General features: G+C 41.2%; 3 protein-coding genes across 8 annotated transcripts in view; all 3 read left to right on the plus strand.

Moving 5' to 3' along the window:
• LOC112436405 (tripartite motif-containing protein 16-like) lies at window positions 1-23,699 on the plus strand. 5 transcript variants are annotated; one of them, XM_076877109.1, is made up of 3 exons: window positions 1-826; window positions 1,181-1,266; window positions 20,999-23,699. In XM_076877109.1, the coding sequence occupies exons 1-3, from the start codon at window positions 771-773 to the stop codon at window positions 22,813-22,815; spliced, it is 1,959 nt and encodes a 652-aa protein (XP_076733224.1). In that variant the 5' UTR covers window positions 1-770; the 3' UTR covers window positions 22,816-23,699. The 5 variants fall into 5 exon arrangements, with proteins under 5 accessions (XP_076733224.1, XP_076733221.1, XP_076733222.1 ...); XM_076877106.1 differs by lacking the exons at window positions 1,181-1,266; window positions 20,999-23,699 and adding an exon at window positions 1,754-4,451 and having other exon boundaries at window positions 13-826; XM_076877107.1 differs by lacking the exon at window positions 1-826 and having other exon boundaries at window positions 948-1,266.
• LOC112436411 (uncharacterized) lies at window positions 5,116-8,820 on the plus strand. Of its 2 annotated transcripts, XM_076877135.1 has the most exons (4): window positions 5,116-5,320; window positions 6,351-6,612; window positions 7,315-7,891; window positions 7,976-8,820. In XM_076877135.1, exons 2-4 carry the CDS (start codon window positions 6,363-6,365, stop codon window positions 8,241-8,243), a joined length of 1,095 nt encoding a protein of 364 aa, XP_076733250.1. In that variant the 5' UTR covers window positions 5,116-5,320; window positions 6,351-6,362; the 3' UTR covers window positions 8,244-8,820. The 2 variants fall into 2 exon arrangements, with proteins under 2 accessions (XP_076733250.1, XP_024661738.2); XM_024805970.2 differs by having other exon boundaries at window positions 5,117-5,320; window positions 7,315-8,820.
• Window positions 20,426-24,096, plus strand: part of LOC112431527 (tripartite motif-containing protein 16-like) — a 22,037-nt gene continuing 18,366 nt past the window's right edge. The window contains exon 1 of the mRNA XM_076877120.1: window positions 20,426-20,511. The gene's annotated coding sequence lies outside the window, so the exon portion shown is untranslated. The remainder of the gene's footprint in view (window positions 20,512-24,096) is intronic.

Consider the following 24,096-nt stretch of genomic DNA (forward strand, 5'->3'; position numbering starts at 1 on the left):
TGAAGATTAAACTTTCCTGTGCTGTTGGTTCTTTGTTTAATTCTGTTGATTCTTACTTTTTTGTTCCTAAAGTTTAAACTAAACTCTTGTTGGATACCAGGTGTTCATTTAATAAAGCTGCAGGTTCAAACTTCTAACTGCATGAAAATGTAATGTGTAATGTCATGTGTTTCTAAGTACCATCATTGATTTTGGTCATCAAATCAGCCATTACTCATTTAATTTGATGTAAATTTCCCCTAATTTGCATATTCAGATTCAGTATTCAGTACCACATGTGAAAGTGACCCAGATCAGATTTGAAAATATTGGATTTGTGCCGTTCACACTGTCATAGCATGATCGGATATAGGGTCGCATAGGGTCAAAAAAATCGGATTTAATGCGCTTTCGCCTGCAGTGTGAATGTAGCCTTAGTTAGTTCTTAGAGTTTGGTTTCTGTGTTCCCCTCTATTTAGTGTCTGTACCGTGTCTCTGTGCATTTCCTGTTTTATTGTGAAGGTCCATGTCTTATGTTAGTGTGTTCTGTTCACATTTCCCCTGTCTCGTGTAGTCAATTAGGATCAGCTGTGTCTTTGCCATTCCATGTCTCCCCCTGTGTGTATTTATACTATGTGTCCTCGTGTGCTCCTCGCCGGTTCATCTGTGTTTTTTCCTGCATCATTCTGTGTCGTCTCCCTGCATCTCCATTTTAGGTTTCAGTTCTGTGTTGTGTTAGTTTTTTCCAGTTTAGGTTTCACCTCCTGCTGGCCTCCGTTGCCCGTTCCTAGATGCCCCTGGTCTCATATCGCACTGGACTTCATCACTGGTCTCCCACCATCCTCAGGTAACAGTTATTCTGACCATCATCGATCGGTTCTCCAAAGCTGTGCATTTCATTGCTCTGCCTAAGGGGATTAGGTGCAAGAGTTGTTAAAATGTATAATTAAATAATAGATGAATTCAATAGCAAACTGTGCCTCGTTCTCAGATGGACAGCAAGTGGAATGTGATAGATGAGATGAGGAGATGGAAGGAAGAAGAGAGGCAAAGAGTGATTCACAGGCAGAGCTTAGTTTATTTCCCAGTTTTGTTGCCTTATGGTTCCAAGCGCCGTGACCAATCTTTGCGTTTTATTATTATCTCATAACACTTGTTTAATCAGCTACCCTCTCTCCTGTGGACTGTTTAATCTCTACAGTCTCAGATCAACACAGCCCTGCCCTCCAGCACTATCAGCAGCAAGAGCAGAAGCAACCCCCCAAACAGCAACATTGTACCCATCAGGTAAAAAATGGGCTACGTTTGCTTTGCATTGTGCCCACCTGATGACAGTGATGTAGTGTGATGTGATTCCATATTAGATTCTTGATGAATGTGGGTTGTTGTTCTTCAGCCTGCTTCTATGTGCCCTTTTTAACTGTGAGCACCCGCCCCTTTAAACATCTCTGCACTGCCCTGACTAAATGTATATATAAACTGTCTCTATGGTTTACAGTCTGAGTCTGACAAGCTGTCAGCTGTTCATTTCTGCTATTTGAATTGTTAAAAGAAACAAACTATTCATTTAGCAGATTAACAAAAAGAATAGAGAGGCATCCAGTTATTGACATTTATATTATTTAGTTAAAGGTTTGAACAAAAAACAATTAAACACAGAGCCTCTTCCTGCTTTCTGGAATGAATCACAGCATGAAAGCCCTTCCTCTTCTTCCTGCTCTCTAGCTCAGCACCTCCTGTCTGTCCATATCTTTCTGTGTTCCCTCCCCTTTAGATCTACATTATGAAGATGGGTGTAACCAACGTGTGTTAGAGCTGGCAGGCCCCATTCACAGCAGCAACACTTGTTGTTCAGATCAGACCAGTTTCTATATTAAGGAAGTGAAACTCACACAGTCACTGACACTGAGAGGAGAAATGGCGCAGAAAGGAGTTCAGCTAGACCGAGAAACCTTCTCTTGTTCGATCTGTTTGGATCTACTGAAGAATCCGGTGGCTATTCCCTGTGGACACAGCTACTGCATGAAGTGTATTGAAAGCTTCTGGGATGAAGAGGAAAAGAAGAAAATCTACAGCTGCCCTCAGTGCCGGAGGACTTTCACAGCGAGGCCTGTCCTGGAGAAAAACACCATGTTAGCAGTTTTAGTGGAGCAGCTGAAGAAGACTGGACTCCAAGCTGCTCCTGCTGATCACTGCTATGCTGGACCTGAAGATGTGGCCTGTGATGTCTGCACTGGAAGAAAAATGAAAGCCTTCAAGTCCTGTTTAGTCTGTCTGGCATCTTACTGTGAGAAACACCTTCAGACTCATAATATTGTTGAAGTTTCATTAAAGAAACACAAGCTGGTGGAGCCCTCCAAGAAGCTCCAGGAGAAGATCTGCTCTCGTCATGATGAGGTGATGAAGATGTTCTGCCGTACTGATCAGCAGAGTATCTGTTATCTCTGCTCTGTGGATGAACATAAAGGCCACGACACAGTCTCAGCTGCAGCAGAAAGGACTGAGAGGCAGAGAGAGCTGGAGGTGAGTCGACAAAACATCCAGCAGAGAATCCAGGACAGAGAGAAAGATGTGAAGCTGCTTCAACAGGAGGTGGAGGCCATCAATCAGTCTGCTGATCAAACAGTGGAGCACAGTGAGAAGATCTTCACTGAGCTGATCCATCTCATCCAGAAAAGAAGCTCTGATGTGAAGCAGCAGATCAGATCCCAGCAGGAAACTGAAGTGAGTCGAGTCAAAGAGCTTCAGGAGAAGCTGGAGCAGGAGATCACTGAGCTGAAGAGGAAAGATGCTGAGCTGAAGCAGCTCTCACACACAGAGGATCACATCCAGTTTCTACACAACTACCCCTCACTGTCAGCACTCAGTGAGTCTACAGACTCATCCAGCATCAATATCCGTCCTCTGAGCTACTTTGAGGATGTGACAGCAGCTGTGTCAGAGGTCAGAGATAAACTACAGGACATTCTGAGAGAGCAATGGACAAACATCTCACTGACAGTCACTGAAGTGGATGTTTTACTGTCACAACCAGAGCCAAAGACCAGAGCTGGATTCTTAAAATATTCATGTGAAATCACACTGGATCCAAACACAGCAAACACATGGCTGTTATTATCAGAGGGGAACAGAAAAGCAACATTTATGAAACAACAACAGTCTTATTCTGATCATCCAGACAGATTCACTAACAGGCATCAGGCCCTGAGTAGAGAGAGTCTGACTGGACGTTGTTACTGGGAGGTGGAGTGGAGAGGGGGAGGAGTTTATGTAGCAGTCGCATACAAGAATATCAGCAGAGAAGGAGATGATGAATGTGGATTTGGATGTAATGACAAATCTTGGTCATTAGATTGTAACAACAACAGTTTTACATTTCGGTACAACAACATCCAAACTCGTGTCTCAGGTCCTCGTTCCTCCAGAGTAGGAGTGTACCTGGATCACAGAGCAGGTATTTTGTCCTTCTACAGCGTCTCTGAAACCATGACTCTCCTCCACAGAGTCCAGACCACATTCACTCAGCCGCTCTATGCTGGACTTTGGCTTTATTATGGAGACACTGCTGAGTTGATTAAAGTGAAATAGACTGAAGTCTTTCATATTGTTGTAAGTTTAAATCTGTATTTTAGTTCCCTTTTAGTTTCTCTCCATCATTATTGTGGTATTTATGTGCTGCACATAAATCAGATGTCAGTCAAACATTATGGGCAGTACCTCGACATCTTCAACATGTTGTCTTGATGTTTTTACGTTTTATAGGTGGAGCTCTTTCCTGTGTCTGTTCAGCCATGGAGACTATCAATGCTTATGGATATTTTTATTTGAAAAATTTCTCCACATGACAACATAAACTTCTCTATCTTCTAAATGTTTACTGAATATTTTTCTTAGGTATTTGTATGTTGTTGTTTCTCTTCACTGATCTTAACAGAGAAGTCTACAGACCTTCCTTTATCACACAGATTTTATTCTCATTTGTACATTTATAAAGAAAACAATTAATTACAGAGCAATAAGAAATTTTAAGAAAGTGCACTATATCATAATTTATAGTAAAGTGTATTAAAGCATCGTTAGTTAGTCACTTATTTAGTTTGGAGCTGTATCATCTGACACTGTAGAAACATTTCCTCCAGCTTCAGCACAGAATGTTAAAAACAGAACTATTAATGAGAACAAACAGTAGGAACACAGTATCAGCAAACATCATGGCTTAAAATGGAGAGTAAAAATCTAAAAAGAAATAAACAAATTAGTAAAAAGGATTTCCTGTTGACATGTTATTGGTCCTATCTTGTCTGCAGCACCTCCAGGATGCTTCTTATATGTTTCTGGTTATTTTTGCACCAATTTTAGTTTTTGTCAGTAGGAAGTTCAAGTTCAACTCAGTGTGTTTGTTTGTTTTTTTCAAACTGATGCCTGACCTTGAACACCAAACATCTGTCAATAAAGCAATGATATAAAATGCTTATATTAGTACTGAAAAACTGCATATCCACTTTACAAATATAAATAATGATATAAATCCACAGCTGAACTGGAGGAGCAGCTGATCTAGTTCACTCATGTGTTTCTGGACTAAGAGTTGGAGCAAATACCTTATGATTCAGTGATGTTTGTTTTTGTTAAATATTTTGTAGATCCAAGAGTGAGTTTGACTCATGATGATGATGTTCCGAATTAAACAAAGTTGGTCACAAATTCTTCAAAGCTGTTTATTAAGAATATATTCACTTGGACTCATGAGACAGGCTTGTGATCCAAGGGAGCCATCAACTGGACAATTACTGACATGACAACAAAAAAGCTAAGTACAGAGGGGGGAACAGAGGTGAAAATACTTGCTTTAAAGGATTGTAATGTTTCCTTTTAAAATAAGTCTCTAAGGTCAGACAAAGGGACAGAAACTCATAGCTTTCTACCAGCCCAATGACAAAACTATAAGTTGTTTTTTAACATCTACTTTTTCATCTATTTGGCAGTCACAGTGAAAAGTATAAACATTGGCACGCTTTGTCTTGTGATTCTGCTGTTCGTAAAAAATGACCATGCGCAAAGTACCAGACTTTAAGGCTTTGACTTGATGCCAATGGCCTGAGGAGGACAGTATTACCCTTGGACATGTGTAGTCTGCCGTCTACTCAATAGAAGAAGAAGAAGCGCGGAAATGGCACAACTGTCTTCAGTTTCTGGGAGAGTTTAACAATGAGAGACTGATGATGCAGAAGAAATCTCCGTGGTTAAAAACATTAAAAACAGTCGTCCAGGATGATGAGATCCGCCACTGGCTCAGACTGCTGTATATCAGCCGGAGACCCGAGATGAAGTCACGCAGCAGGTATGTAAAACTGTGATGTTCTCAATGAACTAACACAGGAACGATCTGAGCTCAGTCTGTAAGCTAACAGGCTAAAATCAGAGAGCAGCTAATCAAACAAGTGCGTCCGTTTTTTTTAAAGGTCAACTTTTAACAATAGACTTTCATGAGACACATCAAAACCAAACAGGGAGGGAAAGCTTCGGTTTTCTGCACTGTGCCACAGTTCGCTGTCTGCTTCGGTTCACGACGCCTCACTCCGGGGCTACAGACAGTTCTCTGCCGCCTGTGGTGCTCCTCACCTCCGTCTGCACCCACAGACTTCCCGAGGTGGAGGCAGGCCGGCAGGGACTTTGAGAGATGGGCTTTACTTTTAAAAATAGCCCTTAATCAGGGTCTAACTCACTAAAAGATGGCCACATGTCTCTCTCCAACTTAATCTCTTTCTTTTAAGTAATTGTTTTTCATTGAAATGAAATTAATTGTTCAATAAAATGATTACATTTATAATTGAATTAAAGTTAAATGAATCAAGGTGATTTTGACTTTGCTAGTTAACAGGAAGAGAAACAAACTTACACAGGATAAAATGAAATTTGGAGCCAGCAGAAAAAGTCAGATCACAGACAAACAGAAACATTCCTCTTTGGCTAAAATAAAATGCAGATTATTGCTCATCTGCAGTTTTAATCATGGTGAATAATTTATGATTCAGCCAAGTAAGATTCTTCTGTGTGGAGGTTTTTCCCCTGTCAAAAGGCATTGACCATTACCTTCATCTAAACATGGAATTTAAGTCATGTAGTTGCCGTTGTTTGTTTTTAAAGAGGTCATAATATTTTTGTGATGGTAGAAATTTATCTTCAAAGTAATAGTTATAAAGTGAATTAATAAGACTTTCCAACAAAGAGAGGGAGTCACATGGTGCTTCTGAAACATTTGTACAAACCTCTCTCACATATGTGAGCAACATGCTCACAGTGTACAGCCCTGCTGACTGAGGCTGCACCTTTACCTGTCTAATCTTTTTCTTTTTACTTTGTTCCTCAAGTCCCACATCAACATGAAGTGTAAGGAGGAGGAAGATCTGGCTGGCCAGCAGGTCTGGAAGCAGGAGAGGAACTTCAATCTGGACCAGGAGGACACAGATCCCCCACAGATCAAAGAGGAACAGGAGGAACTCTGCATCAGTCAAGAGGGAGAACAGCTTGTAGTGAAACACGAGGATGAAGGCATCGTCGTCTGGAGCGGGGAAGAGCGGCTCAGACAGCTGCATAACATCTGGAAACCTGAGAAAGATTTACAGACCAGCGGTAAAACTGTAATCGCTTTTCTGAAGTGTTAACATTAATATTAAACCTACAGTTTGTATCAGTCAGATCTATTTAATGTGTATTCGTGAAAACATGACAGGGAGTTTTAAATGGACTGGTTCTTATATAGCGCTTTTCTACTCAATCTTGAGCACTCAAAGCGCTTTACAAAACTTGTGCATTCACCCACTCACTCCCATTCGCACAAGCACATTTTTCTTAGTGCTTTCTACCAACATTCAGACACACATTCCACAGATCAAAGAGCAACTTGAGGCAACTTGGAGTTAGTATCTTGCCCAAGGATATTTGAAATGCAGACTAGGTGAAGCCGGGAATCGAACCGATCAGTAGATGATCTGCTCTACCGCCTGAGCTACAGCCACCCCCAATAGTGAAGATTATTTTGAAAAATATCAAGATGTAGATCAGTTTCGAGATCAACTCCAAAATAGATCATCAGTCAGTCAGTAATAAGTGAGTTCTTTTTTGTTTGAAAGGTTTTTTTTACTCTTAATGTTGCTGAAAAATGTCAGAACTCAAGTTCTCATTTGCATCAGAGTGCACAAATAACTTCATTTTTACACACTTTTAATTTCACCTGCAAATGTGAGCAACATGCCCTCATTACAGACTTTAACTAAAACTTTATCTTCTCAGAAGTGTTTTTCTATAATTACATTTTTTTTATTGTTCGTTTAGACCTCCACCAGCAAACTGCCTGTAAGGAGGAGGAGTTTGTCGCCAATCAGCAGGAGAGGAACTCAAGTCTGGACCAGGAGGACCCAGATCCTCCACAGATTAAAGAGGAACAGGAGGAACTCTGCACCAGTCAGGAGCTGGAGGAGATTGTACTGAAGCAGGAGATCAATAGTTTTATGGTGACTTCTAGTTTTGAGGAAAGTGACCTCAGTGAATCAGAACCAAACGATGACCAGCTCCTTGCTCTTAACTTTCCTGAACCAGAGCTTGAGGAACAGGAAGAAAACCAGCATGTGGACTCGGGATCAACTAGAAATGCGGAGCTGAAGAAAAGGAGACGTCACAAAAACCGAACAGATAAGTCTCGGAGTGAAACTGATACAAGTAAAAAATCTGTAAGCTGTGACACTTGTGGAAAAACTTTTCAGTGTAAATCCAACCTGACGAGACACATGAGAGTTCACACAAGTGAGAAGCCACATTCTTGTAGCACCTGTGGGAAAAGATTCATTTGGAAATCAGGATTGGAAACTCACGTAAGGATCCACACAGGCGAGAAGCCATATTTTTGCATCACCTGTGGGAAAAGATTTAATAAGAAATCCGGATTTGAAAGTCACGTGAGAATCCACACAGGCGAGAAGCCGTATTTCTGTAGCACATGTGGGAAAAGATTTGGTAAGAAATCAGGACTAGAAACTCATTTGAGAATCCACACCGGTGAGAAAGCGTATTCTTGCAACGTCTGTAGGAAAGAGTTTAGAGACTTGTCGACTATGAAAAGTCACAGAAGGATCCACACAGGTGAGAAACCATATATTTGTAGCTCCTGTGGGGAAAGATTCAGTTGGAAATCAGGACTGAATTTTCATCTAAGGATCCATCTGAGTGACAAACCAAATCACTGCAGCACCCGAGGTAGAAAATGACCTCATGCTCCAAGTCACGGTACATTTCCTGTCCACAGCAGTGAAGGGCACTCTATGTTGTTTGTTCCAGCCCTGACTTTATGTTTCTCTAAGTTTGATATTTTTTTTATTGGTCTTTAAAGGTGACACAAATATTTATTGAACATGGATGCTCTTTTAATATTTACCACAGAAACTTGTATTTCTTCTTCAGTATAGAAGAAAACAAACATGAAAATGAGTTTTTCATCACTTGTTCCTTGTAACAACCATGATGTGATTCCTTTTTATCAGCCAATAAATAAGTTTTAATACACAGGACTAAAGATTTAAAAAAGTTCAAGACAAGTATACAATTTTTATTTAAATATGTTTTCTTTGTGATTTATGTTAATGAAGGTTATACTTCAGTATGGCTTTGACCTGGTTGTCCTGGTTATTCTTAGCAACATGTTGCAAGATTTGATTAAATTTTTTGTGACTAATTTTGTGTATTGTGTAATCCCTGCTAAATAAAAGCAGTTAAATGTGCTATATTGGCTCATGATAAGTGTTTATATCATTTTGCCTAAATGCAAGTAAACTCAATGTTTGCCAACTCTGTGTGTGCAGTTTGCTTCATAAGTACAGTAACAGAACTTAAACTACATGGAGCCTATTTTGATTACATCATTACAGATGTAGATATTATTCATAGTTCATATTTCACAGTGTGCTGCAATCTTCTCCACAGACCTGCATTGCTCTCTGTTCAGACCCGTCATCTTCAAGATGTCCACTAGATGTCGTCAGAGTTCCCCCACTTTCCTCATCTATTGTGTTGCCATTACCTGAGCCTGCTTAAAACCTACAGTCCTTTACATATGGGTTCATTCAGGGTCATGTTTAGTGGGCAGGTTTAGTGCGATGAAGGAAACTCGTTTTCTTTAACTTTACCTCTGAGTAAGTAACTGGAGTAACAGACTCACTGATTCCTCCCCACCTGCTGGACATGAACCAGCTGACTGACACTTGTTTTCATTTTCTCATTCATAAAGTTGCTACCAGTTCAATTCATTTATATTTATATATAGTGCCAAAAAACAACAGTTGCCTCAAGGTGCTTTATATTGTAAGGTAAAGAATGTAAAAACCTCCACAATTGAACAAGCTGAAAAGAGCAAATGCTTGGCAGCAGTGGCAGAAACAGGCTTTCTGTCGTAATCACTGTAAAACACTAATCACTGGTCAGTCATTTGTTCTACAAATTCTACATTTGGATTTCTGATTATTATTTCTGGCTGATTTTCATTAGATCGACCTGAGTAGGGCAGCGACAGATGTGTGCGGTCCAGAAGTAGAAGAAGAAGAAAGAGGAGAGCAGAAATGATGACATTCTAGGCTCGCTTTCCACCTTTGATGTACTCTTAGCAGGAAGACTTTGGTTTGGTGATGTGTTAGAGATAATTTAGTGGTTGAAGCTACTGTGGACTGACCAGATCTGCCATCAGCTCAGAGTGCTGGATATCACCGCAAACCTGAGACAAAGTCATACAGAACAGGTGTGTAAAACTGTGATGGTGTCAGTGAAATAACACTGACTCATGCAGGACTCTGATAAAAACTCAGCTTGTGGGCTAACAGACTAAAATCAAAGAATGCTTCTCTTTTTCTCTTTTGTTAAAAACTTTGAACATCCAGTGAGACACAGAGTAAAGTGACTTTCCGAGATTGTTTCTTCTTCTACAGATTCAGATAAATGATGTCATTTTGAGCCAGAAAGAACATTTCCATCATAAAGTAGGAGACTTTTATATTTGTAGGAGCCATAATTGAATGTATTGAATTTTGATGATCACTGGGTTTTTATTTGTTTGGTTGTTATGGGAGTCACGTGGGTGCTAGCGGTGACATAAATGGGCGTTGTCACTCTGTCATTCACGGGTTTTGATTTTGACAGAGAGGAGGGCTGGGTAGCCGTAGTTTTTGTTGACCGCTGCACTACATGTTTCGCTTCGTTATATTAGAGCCTGTGATGTTGTAAGAGTTTGAATCAGGAGCCGATGATACTACTCTGTAAACTCTCAAAGCACTTTAATTAAACGAGCAAACAATTCCATCTCTCGCATTATTGCGTAACTTTGACAGCGCGTCAGGCAAATAGGCAGGCTCCATCCCCGGCCTGTAGCGACTGTGGAAGTCGCTATATCTTTAGTCAACAAAAAACGGCATTCTGGAGAAGCCAGCCGCAAGCAGGATCAAAGGAATCAGATCAAGGAACCTGAAAGCCACAAGTAAGTGCAGCGCATCTGAATGAGTGAGCCCAGCAGCACCGACACACCTGACGCAATTCTGAGGAGCGCAGGTAAGAATACCTGTGCATGTCTGGTTGTGGAAAAGGAAGCGACATTGCATTAGCGCTGAGATGTTTCAAGAGGAGACACTGAATGGAATGAATGTTGGTTAAATGTGCAATGTTTTTGGCTGCGCTCTTGGATTGATGACTGCGCTGCGTCTTATTAATTATGCTGCTTGGATGACGTTCAAATGGACAATTAAAGTGCCGTTACGTTGAAAGGATTTTATGGTCAAAGTCTATTGTGGCTTCCAGTGGATATGTTTTAATGGATAATCACTGAAGATTAAAATAAATAAATAAAAAATCGAACAAACAAACGGGAAAATCATGAGTCAAACAGGTGGTGATGATTGTTCCTTTAATGATTTTGGGGGAAAGAGAGAAAGAAAAATGACTGGAAAGGCATTGTTGAGTAAAATCGAAAAATCACAAAATGAATGCAAAATATATGTTAATAAAATGAAAGGACTAATACAAAAAATGAAAGCACTCCTGCAACACAATGAAAATCTTTCTCAAATTAAGCAGTATTTGGTGGATTTAAAGGCACTGTGTGAAAAGGCTTCAAGTTCACATGTTGAGGTGTTGTCTTTGGTGCCAGAGGAAGAAGTAATAAAACAAGAGGAATGGTTTTCAAGTATCATGAAATACACCAATGTGTTTTTAAATGAAATTCAGAACTGGATAAATCAAAGAGAACAAAATTCTGCTGTTTGTCCAAAGCAAATCAATTTATTGGAAAACAATGTTACATCAAATACTGAGACAGAAGTGGAGGATGATATCAAGCCAAGTGATAGTGTTTCAAATGTTGAAAGCCACAAAACTTCTTCATCAAAATCTTCAACTTCATCTGTTCATATGAAAGCTGAGGCAGAGTTGGCAGCTTTAATGATAAAGCAGAAATTATTGGATGAGAAACATGTACTGGAAGAAGAGGAGGAACGTCTTCGTAAAAGAAAGGAAAGGCTAAAATTGGACACTGAAATTGCTGAAAAAATGGCTACAATAAATGTCCTTAAAGCTCAAAGTATAACAAGCAAAAAAGGATCTTTAAAAGTTTCAGATGGAATGAATTCATACATTTCCCATGAAAGATCTAAACAAACCCTTAATGTTGATGCATTAGAATTTATACCTCACATTTCTGCAAAACAAAATTCATTGACTAATGCTGAAACTCAAAACCGGAGAAAAGATAAAACCCAGGAATGTGTCATGCAACAAGCTGTGCTGACTGAATCTTCTCAAAATAAGCATCCTCGACAATATTCAGTTATTCCTTCAAACCCATCTGATGCAAATGGACAAAATCAGAAATCAGAAAGGGTTTATTGCCAAATGTTGAGCAGGTTTACAACATTAGGAAATTGCTGCGGTGCTTCAGTGCAAACATACTGTCATAAAAATATAAAATAAGAATAAGAATTAAAAGTGCTAAGTAGATAGATATATACATGAGTGCGGGTGGTGATCAGTGCCAAACATGGAATGATGCAGTGACACAGCGTAGGGTCATGTGTTAGTGGTGGGAACAGTCATACGGTTATTGTTCATGTGTCCGACAGCAGAGGGGAACAAACTGTTCTTATGGCGAGAGGTTCTGGTGCGAATGGACCGGAGCCTCCTGCCTGAGGGGAGCAGGTCAAACAGACTGTGTCCAGGGTGAGAAGGGTCAGCTGAGATCCGAGCTGCACGCCCCAGTGTCCTGGAGGTGTACAGGTCCTGCAGAGATGGGAGTCTGCAGCCAATCACCTTCTCAGCAGAGCGCACAACACGCTGCAGTCTCTGTTTGTCCCTGATAGAGGCTCCAGTGTACCACACAGTGATGGAGGAGGTGAGGATGGACTCAATGATTGCAGTGTAGGATTGCATCATCGTCCGTGTTGGCAGGTTGAATTTCTTCAGCTGCCTCAGGAAGTACATCCTCTGCTGGGCTTTCTTGATGACGGAAGTGATGGTGGGCTCCCACTTCCGGTCCTGGGTGATGGTGGTACCCAGGAAGCGGAATGAGTCCACAGAGGTGATGGGGGTGTCAGACAGGATGATGGGGGGGAGTGGGGCTGTGTGCTTCCTGAAGTCCACAATAAATAAAATAAAATGACTGTTATACAAATGGTATGGTGGAACCGGAACCACAAAATGATGTTATTGGAGTAATGACTAAACAAAATGAAATAACAACACTCTTAATCCAACAACAAAGCCTCTTTTCTTTACCAAAGAGAGAAATACCTCATTTTGATGGAGATCCACTTCAATATTATTCATTTGTTAAAGCATTTGAGAATGCAGTTGAGTGCAATACGAAGAATAACAGCGATCGTTTATATTTTTTGGAACAGTACACAAGAGGCCATGCAAAGGAATTGGTGAGAAGCTGTCAACAAATGAACTCAGATCGTGGTTATCGCAAAGCAAAATCACTGTTAAAGGAGCACTATGGCGATGAACAGAAGGTCGCAGCTGCATATCTGGACAAGGCACTTTCATGGCCATCAATTAAAACAGAGGAAGTAAAAGCTCTTCAGAACTACAGTTTGTTCCTCAGGGGATGCTGTAATGCAATGGAGGAGGTGCAGCATCTGAGCGATTTGGACATGCCTTCTAATATGGTGAACATTATTAAAAAATTGCCGTATAAATTTAGGGACAAATGGAGAAGCCATGTTTGTGACCTGCAAGAAAGGCATAAAAGAAGAGCCAAATTTATGGATATTGCAGACTTTTTGGAGAAGCAAATAAGAATATTAACTGATCCTGTATTCGGTAATATTCAAGATTCTCCGCTTTCTTTACCAACAAAAGGAATGAGTAAAGCCAAGTATCAAGGCAGACCTGGAAATAAAGGAACAAGCTTTGCCACCACTATGCAAGTTGTGGAGAGTACACCTAAGCCTGCGGAAATGGAAATGAAAAAGAATCAGGTTGGAAGGAACGTCTGTATTTGTTGTGGAGGAAGACATATGTTGGACGTCTGTGCACAGTTGGGAAAAATGGCTCATGAGAAGAAGATAACCTTCTTAAAGGAAAATGGCATCTGTTTTGGCTGTTTGTGTATAGGACACATCAGTAAAGATTGCCGTAAGAGGATTTCCTGTTCCAAATGCAGCTGGAAACATCCCACCATCCTGCACAAAGAAAGTTCACCTTCTGAAAAGACCGACAGGAACATGCAGCCGCATGTGAGCACACTAGTGTCGAGTGGTCTTACAGGGGCTGGAGACCAGGACTGTAAACTGCCCATTGTGCCTGTCCAAGTAAAGTCAAAGAAAGGAAGCAACATTATTACAACATATGCTTTTTTTGGACCAAGGGAGCACAGCAGTTTTCTGCACTGAGAGTCTGATGCGCAGACTTCACCTTGAGGGAAGGAAAGGAAACATCCTCCTCAGAAGCATGGGCCAGGAAAGAGTTGTGAGCAGCAACACTTTATCAGGACTGGAGGTTGCCGCTCTTTGTGGTGACGAATTTCTGGAACTGCCAAAAGTGTACACACAGGAGTCCATGCCTGTACATAAGGGAAATATTACAACACCAGGAGATATTGAAGGATGGGCACATTTAAAACACATAACCCTGCCTCAAATAAATGCAGGAATCGAACTTCTGATTGGAACAAACATTCCCAAAGCCTTGGAACCTCTGGAAGTGGTGTGTAGTGTTGATGGAGGACCATATGCCATAAGGACAAGGCTTGGCTGGACCATCAATGGACCACTTTCAGGAAACTGTGAAGCTACAAGTGATCAGAAGCATCCACAAGTTACAGTCAACAGAATTTCTGTTGTCACGCTGGAGGAGCTTTGGCAGCAACGGTTCAAGAATGACTTTCCTGAGAGCAAAGTTGATGAGCAGGTTGGATTGTCAAGAGAGGATCAGAGATTTCTGGAAATAGTGACTAACTCTGCCAAATATGTGGGTGGTCATATCCAGATAGCATTACCTTTTCGGAATGCCAGTATCAGTATGCCAAACAATAAGAAAGTTGTTCAACAACGTCTGTGCTTTCTAAAAAAGAGATTTGAGAGAGACACAGTGTTTCATACTGAGTACAAAGTCTTCATGAATGAGCTTCTGGCTAAAGGTTATGCTGAAAAGGTCCCGGAAGAGGAGATCAATCGCAATGATGGCAAGCTGTGGTATATACCACACCATGGTGTTTACCATCCGACCAAGAAGAAACTCAGAGTTGTGTTTGACTGTGGAATGAGTTATCAGGGAACATCTTTAAACTCCCAACTCTTACAAGGACCTGATCTTACAAGCTCTTTAATAGGAGTGATCACAAGATTCAGGAAGGAGCCAGTTGTAATTATGGGAGATATTGAATCCATGTTCCATCAAGTCATGATTCCAGCTGAAGATAAAGATCTATTGAGATTTCTCTGGTGGCCTAAAGGTGATCTGGAACAACCAACATCTGAATACAGGATGAATGTACATCTCTTCGGGGCAACTTCGTCACCAAGTTGTGCCAACTTTGCACTCAGAAAGTGTGCGGATGACTTTGGACATCTCTACAGTGAGGAAGCTGTGAAGAAGTTGTTGCACTGTTTTTATGTGGACGATTGTCTTGTGTCCATTGAAACTGATGAGGAAGCAGTGTTAATGTACCACGAGTTGGTTTCTTTGTGTGCCAAAGGAGGATTTCTGCTCAAAAAGTGGATCACCAACAGACAGGGAACAGTTGGACATTTAACTTGCCGTCACCCCGATGCCCTTGACTCTGTTCTGAACTGGCCCTGCCCAGCACATCATCACCGCACCACTGCGTACCAAGACACCGAGATGACATGCAACATGTCCCCTGACTCCGAGAGAGGAGGAGAGTCATCATTTATTCTTTCACTCGCCTGCTGGAATCAATTCCTGAAAGTCACAGAGCCATAGGAATGAAAGAGTTGAACATGGAATTGGATTCCTCAATGACCGAGCGAGTTTTGGGCGTGGAATGGTGTATAAAATCAGACTCTTTTAAATTCAAGATTGTGCTCAAGGACAGACCGCTCACCAGAAGAGGAATCCTTTCAATTGTCAGTTCTATCTATGATCCTCTTGGAATGCTAAGTCCTGTGGTCTTAACTGCTAAGAAAATCCTAAGAGATCTATGCCAGAAAGGAATCGGCTGGGACAATAATGTAACCGAGCTGTTTTCCAAAAGATGGTTAACATGGCTCCAGCAGCTCCAGCTATTGAGCAAGTTTGAAGTGAGTCGTTGTTTGAAACCTGATGGATTTGGAGAAATCACGAGTGCTCAGTTGCACCATTTCTGTGATGCCAGTGAGGATGGGTATGGAACAGTGACCTATCTGCTGATTGAAAACATCTGTTCAGAACGACACTGTGCGTTTGTTATGGGAAAAGCGCGTGTCGCTCCTCTTAAATCCTTTACCATCCCGAGAATGGAGCTCATTGCAGCAACCATGGCCAGTCGATTGGATGTACTCTGGAGGAAAGAGCTGCAGATGGAACTTCTGGATTCTGTGTTTTGGACAGACAGTGCTTCTGTTCTTAAATACATCAGGAGTGAAACTTCAAGATTCAAGGTTTTTGTGGCCAACAGAGTTTCACAAATCTTAAGAGTTTCATCTTCCTCGCAATGGAGATATGTGGACACTGCCAGTAATCCAGCAGATATGGCCTCAAGAGGAGTGAAAGTCGATGTTTTTATGAAGAATACAAAGTGGTTGTCTGGGCCTCAGTATCTTCTACAATCTAGGAGTGAATGGCCTGTCTACCCAGATGACATCAGTCTGCTTGCATCTGATGATCCTGAGGTAAAAACAGTTGCCACAGTGAGTGTTGAGCAAGCTGGCGAAAATTCTGTTACTCGCTTGTTTAAACATTTTTCCACCTGGACACGTCTTAAGAAGTCAGTGGCATGGCTGTTAAAATTTAAGGACTTGCTTCTGTCCTTTGCGAAGAAAAGGAGAGAATTGTGTTCAAGCTTACCACAGTCAGAGGTCACCAAAGAGCAACAGAAATCATTTGTGGAAGAAAAGCTGAGGAACTTCAAGAGGACATCTGTGATTAAGAATCTTACAGTGGAAGATCTGGACAAAGCTGAGGTTGTCATTATCAAGTTCTGTCAGAGGAGGAGATTTTCCTTGGAGCTTGTGAGTCTGGAGAAGGGACAACCCATTATAAAATCAAGTCCTCTAAGAAGACTCTGCCCACAGCTGCAAGATGGAATTCTCAGAGTGGGTGTGAGACTCAGTAGATCATCGATGCCGGTTGAGGTGAAACATCCCATAATACTAGCAAAGGATCAACACATTTCCGAGCTCTTGCTTAGACACATACATCAGGAAGTTGGACATGGTGGTCGTAACCACATGCTGTCTAAGCTAAGAGAAAAGTACTGGTTGATTGGAGCTAGTACAGCAATAAGAAAAGTGTTATCTAAATGTGTCATCTGTCGACGTCTTAATGCTGCACCAGTGAATCAACAGATGGTGGATTTGCCCAATGAAAGAATCATTCCAGATGAACCTCCATTCACGCGGGTGGGAGTGGATTACTTCGGACCCTTCAGTGTAAAAAGTAGGAGGAGCGTGGTGAAGAGATACGGTGTTATATTCACCTGCCTTGCTATCCGTGCTGTTCACATTGAGGTTGCTCCATCACTGGATACTGACTCTTTCATTAATGCGTTCAGACGTTTCAATGCAAGAAGAGGTCAGGTTCGAGAACTGCATTCTGACAACGGAACCAATTTTATAGGCGCTGAACGTGAACTTAGAACTGCCATTGAACATTGGAACCATGTAAAAGTCAATGACGTCTTTCTGCAAAAGGGAGTTAAATGGACATTTAATCCTCCTGGAGGTTCACATCACGGAGGAACCTGGGAGTGACTGATAAGACTGGTTCGCAAAGTACTTAATTCCATAATGAAAGTACAAAACCTGGATGAAGAAGGTCTTCATACAGTACTTTGTGAGGTTGAAGCCATCATTAACAGCTGCCCAATTACCAAAGCCTCAATGGATCCTAACGACCTGGAAGCTTTGACCCCTAATCATCTTCTTCTGTTAAAGACCTCACCGATATTACCACCAGGAGTATTCCATTCCACTGATATGTACACACACAGAAGATGGAAACAAGTCCAATACATGTCTGACTTGTTTTGGAAAAGATGGGTGAAGGAATACCTACTACAGGAACGTCAGCGATGGATTGGGGTAAAAAGGAACCTCATCGTGGGAGATCTGGTTCTCATCATGGACAGTTCGGCACCTCGAAACTCTTGGCCAATGGGACGTGTGATAAAGACTTTTCCTGACCGAAGAGGATTCGTTCGTCAAGTTCGGATTAAAACTCAGACTAGTTGCCTGGATCGACCTATTACCAAACTGTGTCTACTGCTGGAGGCAGATCACAGTTAAAGACTTCTGGGTCCAATTATCAGACTTTGATTGTATTTGGACATAAAATGTCTCTCATTTTTCTTTAAAGATAGACTTTAAGATTACCTATAGGATTCCTGCGGGTAATATTGAAATACAGTAAATGCTTGACTTTTCTCTGCATGTTTTATGTCTCCTACTTGGTTAATTATGGGTAATTATTAGAAGGGATACTAATAATTAGGGGCTGGTGTGTAGGAGCCATAATTGAATGTATTGAATTTTGATGATCACTGGGTTTTTATTTGTTTGGTTGTTATGGGAGTCACGTGGGTGCTAGCGGTGACATAAATGGGCGTTGTCACTCTGTCATTCACGGGTTTTGATTTTGACAGAGAGGAGGGCTGGGTAGCCGTAGTTTTTGTTGACCGCTGCACTACATGTTTCGCTTCGTTATATTAGAGCCTGTGATGTTGTAAGAGTTTGAATCAGGAGCCGATGATACTACTCTGTAAACTCTCAAAGCACTTTAATTAAACGAGCAAACAATTCCATCTCTCGCATTATTGCGTAACTTTGACAGCGCGTCAGGCAAATAGGCAGGCTCCATCCCCGGCCTGTAGCGACTGTGGAAGTCGCTACAATGTTCTTTATTTATTTATCTGGTAAAAAGTCTCATTGACTTTAAAATGTCTTTTTCAAAAGAGATCTGGCCAAGACCAGAAGCTCCAGTTTTCTCTGCTTCTGTTTGCAGCAGAGCAAAAAGGACAGAGAGCAAGGGACGAGAGAAGACACGAGACAAAGACATGAACGGGACCAAATACTAACCAAGACAACCTAAACAACAAATACTGAATAAATTCAAGAGCGTAAGCCCTTGAATTCTGATTTAATAAAGTAAATCAGAATACTTTATTAATCCTGAAGGATTAATAAAGTATTCTGATTCTGATAACTAGGAAACATAAGATACACAGAGAACAGAATAATGATTAAACAAGACTCAAAAAACCATAAACACAAAACACTGGGTCAACGGCCCAGGTACCCTAACAGCCGAGGGAAAAGATGACCTCCTATTCACATCATTATGGTATATTTTACTCCCATATCACTACTCAAAGATCATATTTCATTGTTGTAGGTTGTGGAGGTGACACACACACAAGCTGTAGTTCAACAATGACTTCATTCCTCTATTGACCTATAAAGAGTCTTGTTACATAAGATTAAAGCTGGAAACTGACACACATAAGCCCAAACAGATTGTGTTATTGTGGACGTTGAAGTCACTGCATGTGTTTTTCATGAAGATTAAACTTTCCTGTGCTGTTGGTTCTTTGTTTAATTCTGTTGATTCTTACTTTTTTGTTCCTAAAGTTTAGTTTAAACTAAACCTAGTGTTCACATTTCCCCTGTCTCGTGTAGTCAATTAGGTTCAGCTGTGTCTTTGCCATTCCATGTCTCCCCCTGTGTGTATTTATACTATGTGTCCTCGTGTGCTCCTCGCCGGTTCATCTGTGTTTTTTCCTGCATCATTCTGTGTCGTCTCCCTGCATCTCCATTTTAGGTTTCAGTTCTGTGTTGTGTTAGTTTTTTCCAGTTTAGGTTTCACCTCCTTCGCCCGTTCCTAGATGCCCCTGGTCTCATATCGCACTGGACTTCATCACTGGTCTCCCACCATCCTCAGGTAACAGTTATTCTGACCATCATCGATCGGTTCTCCAAAGCTGTGCATTTCATTGCTCTGCCTAAGCTCCCATCAGCTCTGAACACCAGCCAGATTCTTACACAGCATGTGTTCACGTTCTGGGTTTGGAGAGAGTTTTGCAAGGAACTAGGGGCTCAAGTCAGCTTACCATCCGGTTTCCATCTCAAACTAATGGGCAAATGGAACAGGCAAGCCACCTTGGCTTTCATACCTTGGCTCAGGCGATTAGAGGATCATCAGGGGGTCCTTTTGTCCCTCTGTGGGGGGATACTCCCACTAGTTTTAAATCTGGGACTCCCCACCATTTGATCTTAGAACTGAAGAAGCTTCTCGGATGAGAGGTGATGAGAGGTGATGAGAGGTGAAAAGTCTTCAAGCAACTTAAACAAGTCCAGACGCTTTTCTTTGCAAGCTGATTTGACTACGATGACCTGGATGACTGAGAACCTTCACAGACATAATAAACACAAAGTTTTTGTTCTATAACATTTTTCTATCATTGCTTTATTATGGATTAGGTGCAAGAGTTGTTAAAATGTATAATTAAATAATAGATGAATTCAATAGCAAACTGTGCCTCGTTCTCAGATGGACAGCAAGTGGAATGTGATAGATGAGATGAGGAGATGGAAGGAAGAAGAGAGGCAAAGAGTGATTCACAGGCAGAGCTTAGTTTATTTCCCAGTTTTGTCGCCTTATGGTTCCAAGCGCGGTGACCAATCTTTGCGTTTTATTATTATCTCATAACACTTGTTTAATCAGCTACCCTCTCTCCTGTGGACTGTTTAATCTCTACAGTCTCAGATCAACACAGCCCTGCCCTCCAGCACTATCAGCAGCAAGAGCAGAAGCAACCCCCCAAACAGCAACATTGTACCCCATCAGGTAAAAAATGGGCTACGTTTGCTTTGCATTGTGCCCACCTGATGACAGTGATGTAGTGTGATGTGATTCCATATTAGATTCTTGATGAATGTGGGTTGTTGTTCTTCAGCCTGCTTCTATGTGCCCTTTTTAACTGTGAGCACCCGCCCCTTTAAACATCTCTGCACTGCCCTGACTAAATGTATATATAAACTGTCTCTATGGTTTACAGTCTGAGTCTGACAAGCTGTCAGCTGTTCATTTCTGCTATTTGAATTGTTAAAAGAAACAAACTATTCATTTAGCAGATTAACAAAAAGAATAGAGAGGCATCCAGTTATTGACATTTATATTATTTAGTTAAAGGTTTGAACAAAAAACAATTAAACACAGAGCCTCTTCCTGCTTTCTGGAATGAATCACAGCATGAAAGCCCTTCCTCTTCTTCCTGCTCTCTAGCTCAGCACCTCCTGTCTGTCCATATCGTTCTGTGTTCCCTCCCCTTTAGATCTACATTATGAAGATGGGTGTAACCAACATGTGTTAGAGCTGGCAGGCCCCATTCACAGCAGCAACACTTGTTGTTCAGATCAGACCAGTTTCTATATTAAGGAAGTGAAACTTACACAGTCACTGACACTGAGAGGAGAAATGGCGCAGAAAGGAGTTCAGCTAGACCGAGAAACCTTCTCTTGTTCGATCTGTTTGGATCTACTGAAGGATCCAGTGACTCTTCCCTGTGGACACAGCTACTGCATGAAGTGTATTGAAAGCTTCTGGGATGAAGAGGAAAAGAAGAAAATCTACAGCTGCCCTCAGTGCCGGAGGACCTTCACAGCGAGGCCTGTCCTGGAGAAAAACACCATGTTAGCAGTTTTAGTGGAGGAGCTGAAGAAGACTGGACTCCAAGCTGCTCCTGCTGATCACTGCTATGCTGGACCTGAAGATGTGGCCTGTGATGTCTGCACTGGAAGAAAAATAAAAGCCTTCAAGTCCTGTTTAGTCTGTCTGGCATCTTACTGTGAGAAACACCTTCAGCCTCATTATGATGTGGCTCCATTAAAGAAACACAAGCTGGTGGAGCCCTCCAAGAAGCTCCAGGAGAACATCTGCTCTCGTCATGATGAGGTGATGAAGATGTTCTGCCGTACTGATCAGCAGAGTATCTGTTATCTCTGCCCTGTGGATGAACATAAAGGCCACGACACAGTCTCAGCTGCAGCAGAAAGGACTGAGAGGCAGAGAGAGCTGGAGGTGAGTCGACAAAACATCCAGCAGAGAATCCAGGACAGAGAGAAAGATGTGAAGCTGCTTCAACAGGAGGTGGAGGCCATCAATCAGTCTGCTGATCAAACAGTGGAGCACAGTGAGAAGATCTTCACTGAGCTGATCCATCTCATCCAGAAAAGAAGCTCTGATGTGAAGCAGCAGATCAGATCCCAGCAGGAAACTGAAGTGAGTCGAGTCAAAGAGCTTCAGGAGAAGCTGGAGCAGGAGATCACTGAGCTGAAGAGGAAAGATGCTGAGCTCAAGCAGCTCTCACACACAGAGGATCACATCCAGTTTCTACACAACTACCCCTCACTGTCAGCACTCAGTGAGTCTACAGACTCATCCAGCATCAATATCCGTCCTCTGAGCTACTTTGAGGATGTGACAGCAGCTGTGTCAGAGGTCAGAGATAAACTACAGGACATTCTGAGAGAGCAATGGACAAACATCTCACTGACAGTCACTGAAGTGGATGTTTCACTGTCACAACCAGAGCCAAAGACCAGAGCTGGATTCTTAAAATATTCATGTGAAATCACACTGGATCCAAACACAGCAAACAAACGGCTGTTATTATCAGAGGAGAACAGAAAAGCAACATTTATGAATCAACAACAGTCTTATTCTGATCATCCAGACAGATTCACTTATTGGTCTCAGGTCCTGAGTAGAGAGAGTCTGACTGGACGTTGTTACTGGGAGGTGGAGTGGAGAGGGGAAGGAGTTTATGTAGCAGTCGCATACAAGAATATCAGCAGAGAAGGAGGTGGTAATGAATGTGTTTTTGGATGTAATGACAAATCTTGGTCATTAGATTGTAACAACAACAGATATATATTTCGGTACAACAACATCCAAACTCGTGTCTCAGGTCCTCGTTCCTCCAGAGTAGGAGTGTACCTGGATCACAGAGCAGGTATTTTGTCCTTCTACAGCGTCTCTGAAACCATGACTCTCCTCCACAGAGTCCAGACCACATTCACTCAGCCGCTCTATGCTGGACTGTTGGTTTACTGGTATGGAACCACTGCTGAGTTGATTAAAGTGAAATAGACTGAAGTCTTTCATATTGTTGTAAGTTTAAATCTGTATTTTAGTTCCCTTTTAGTTTCTCTCCATCATTATTGTGGTATTTATGTGCTGCACATAAATCAGATGTCAGTCAAACATTATGGGCAGTACCTCGACATCTTCAACATGTTGTCTTGATGTTTTTACGTTTTATAGGTGGAGCTCTTTCCTGTGTCTGTTCAGCCATGGAGACTATCAATGCTTATGGATATTTTTATTTGAAAAATTTCTCCACATGACAACATAAACTTCTCTATCTTCTAAATGTTTACTGAATATTTTTCTTAGGTATTTGTATGTTGTTGTTTCTCTTCACTGATCTTAACAGAGAAGTCTACAGACCTTCCTTTATCACACAGATTTTATTCTCATTTGTACATTTATAAAGAAAACAATTAATTACAGAGCAATAAGAAATTTTAAGAAAGTGCACTATATCATAATTTATAGTAAAGTGTATTAAAGCATCGTTAGTTAGTCACTTATTTAGTTTGGAGCTGTATCATCTGACACTGTAGAAACATTTCCTCCAGCTTCAGCACAGAATGTTAAAAACAGAACTATTAATGAGAACAAACAGTAGGAACACAGTATCAGCAAACATCATGGCTTAAAATGGAGAGTAAAAATCTAAAAAGAAATAAACAAATTAGTAAAAAGGATTTCCTGTTGACATGTTATTGGTCCTATCTTGTCTGCAGCACCTCCAGGATGCTTCTTATATGTTTCTGGTTATTTTTGCACCAATTTTAGTTTTTGTCAGTAGGAAGTTCAAGTTCAACTCAGTGTGTTTGTTTGTTTTTTTCAAACTGATGCCTGACCTTGAACACCAAACATCTGTCAATAAAGCAATGATATAAAATGCTTATATTAGTACTGAAAAACTGCATATCCACTTTACAAATATAAATAATGATATAAATCCACAGCTGAACTGGAGGAGCAGCTGATCTAGTTCACTCATGTGTTTCTGGACTAAGAGTTGGAGCAAATACCTTATGATTCAGTGATGTTTGTTTTTGTTCAATATTTTGTAGATCCAAGAGTGAGTTTGACTCATGATGATGATGTTCCGAATGAAACAAAGTTGGTCACAAATTCTTCAAAGCTGTTTATTAAGAATATATTCACTTGGACTCATGAGACAGGCTTGTGATCCAAGGGAGCCATCAACTGGACAATTACTGACATGACAACAAAAAAGCTAAGTACAGAGGGGGGAACAGAGGTGAAAATACTTGCTTTAAAGGATTGTAATGTTTC

The sequence above is a fragment of the Maylandia zebra genome, linkage group LG18 (assembly GCF_041146795.1).
Source record: "Maylandia zebra isolate NMK-2024a linkage group LG18, Mzebra_GT3a, whole genome shotgun sequence".
Lineage (NCBI taxonomy): Eukaryota > Metazoa > Chordata > Actinopteri > Cichliformes > Cichlidae > Maylandia > Maylandia zebra.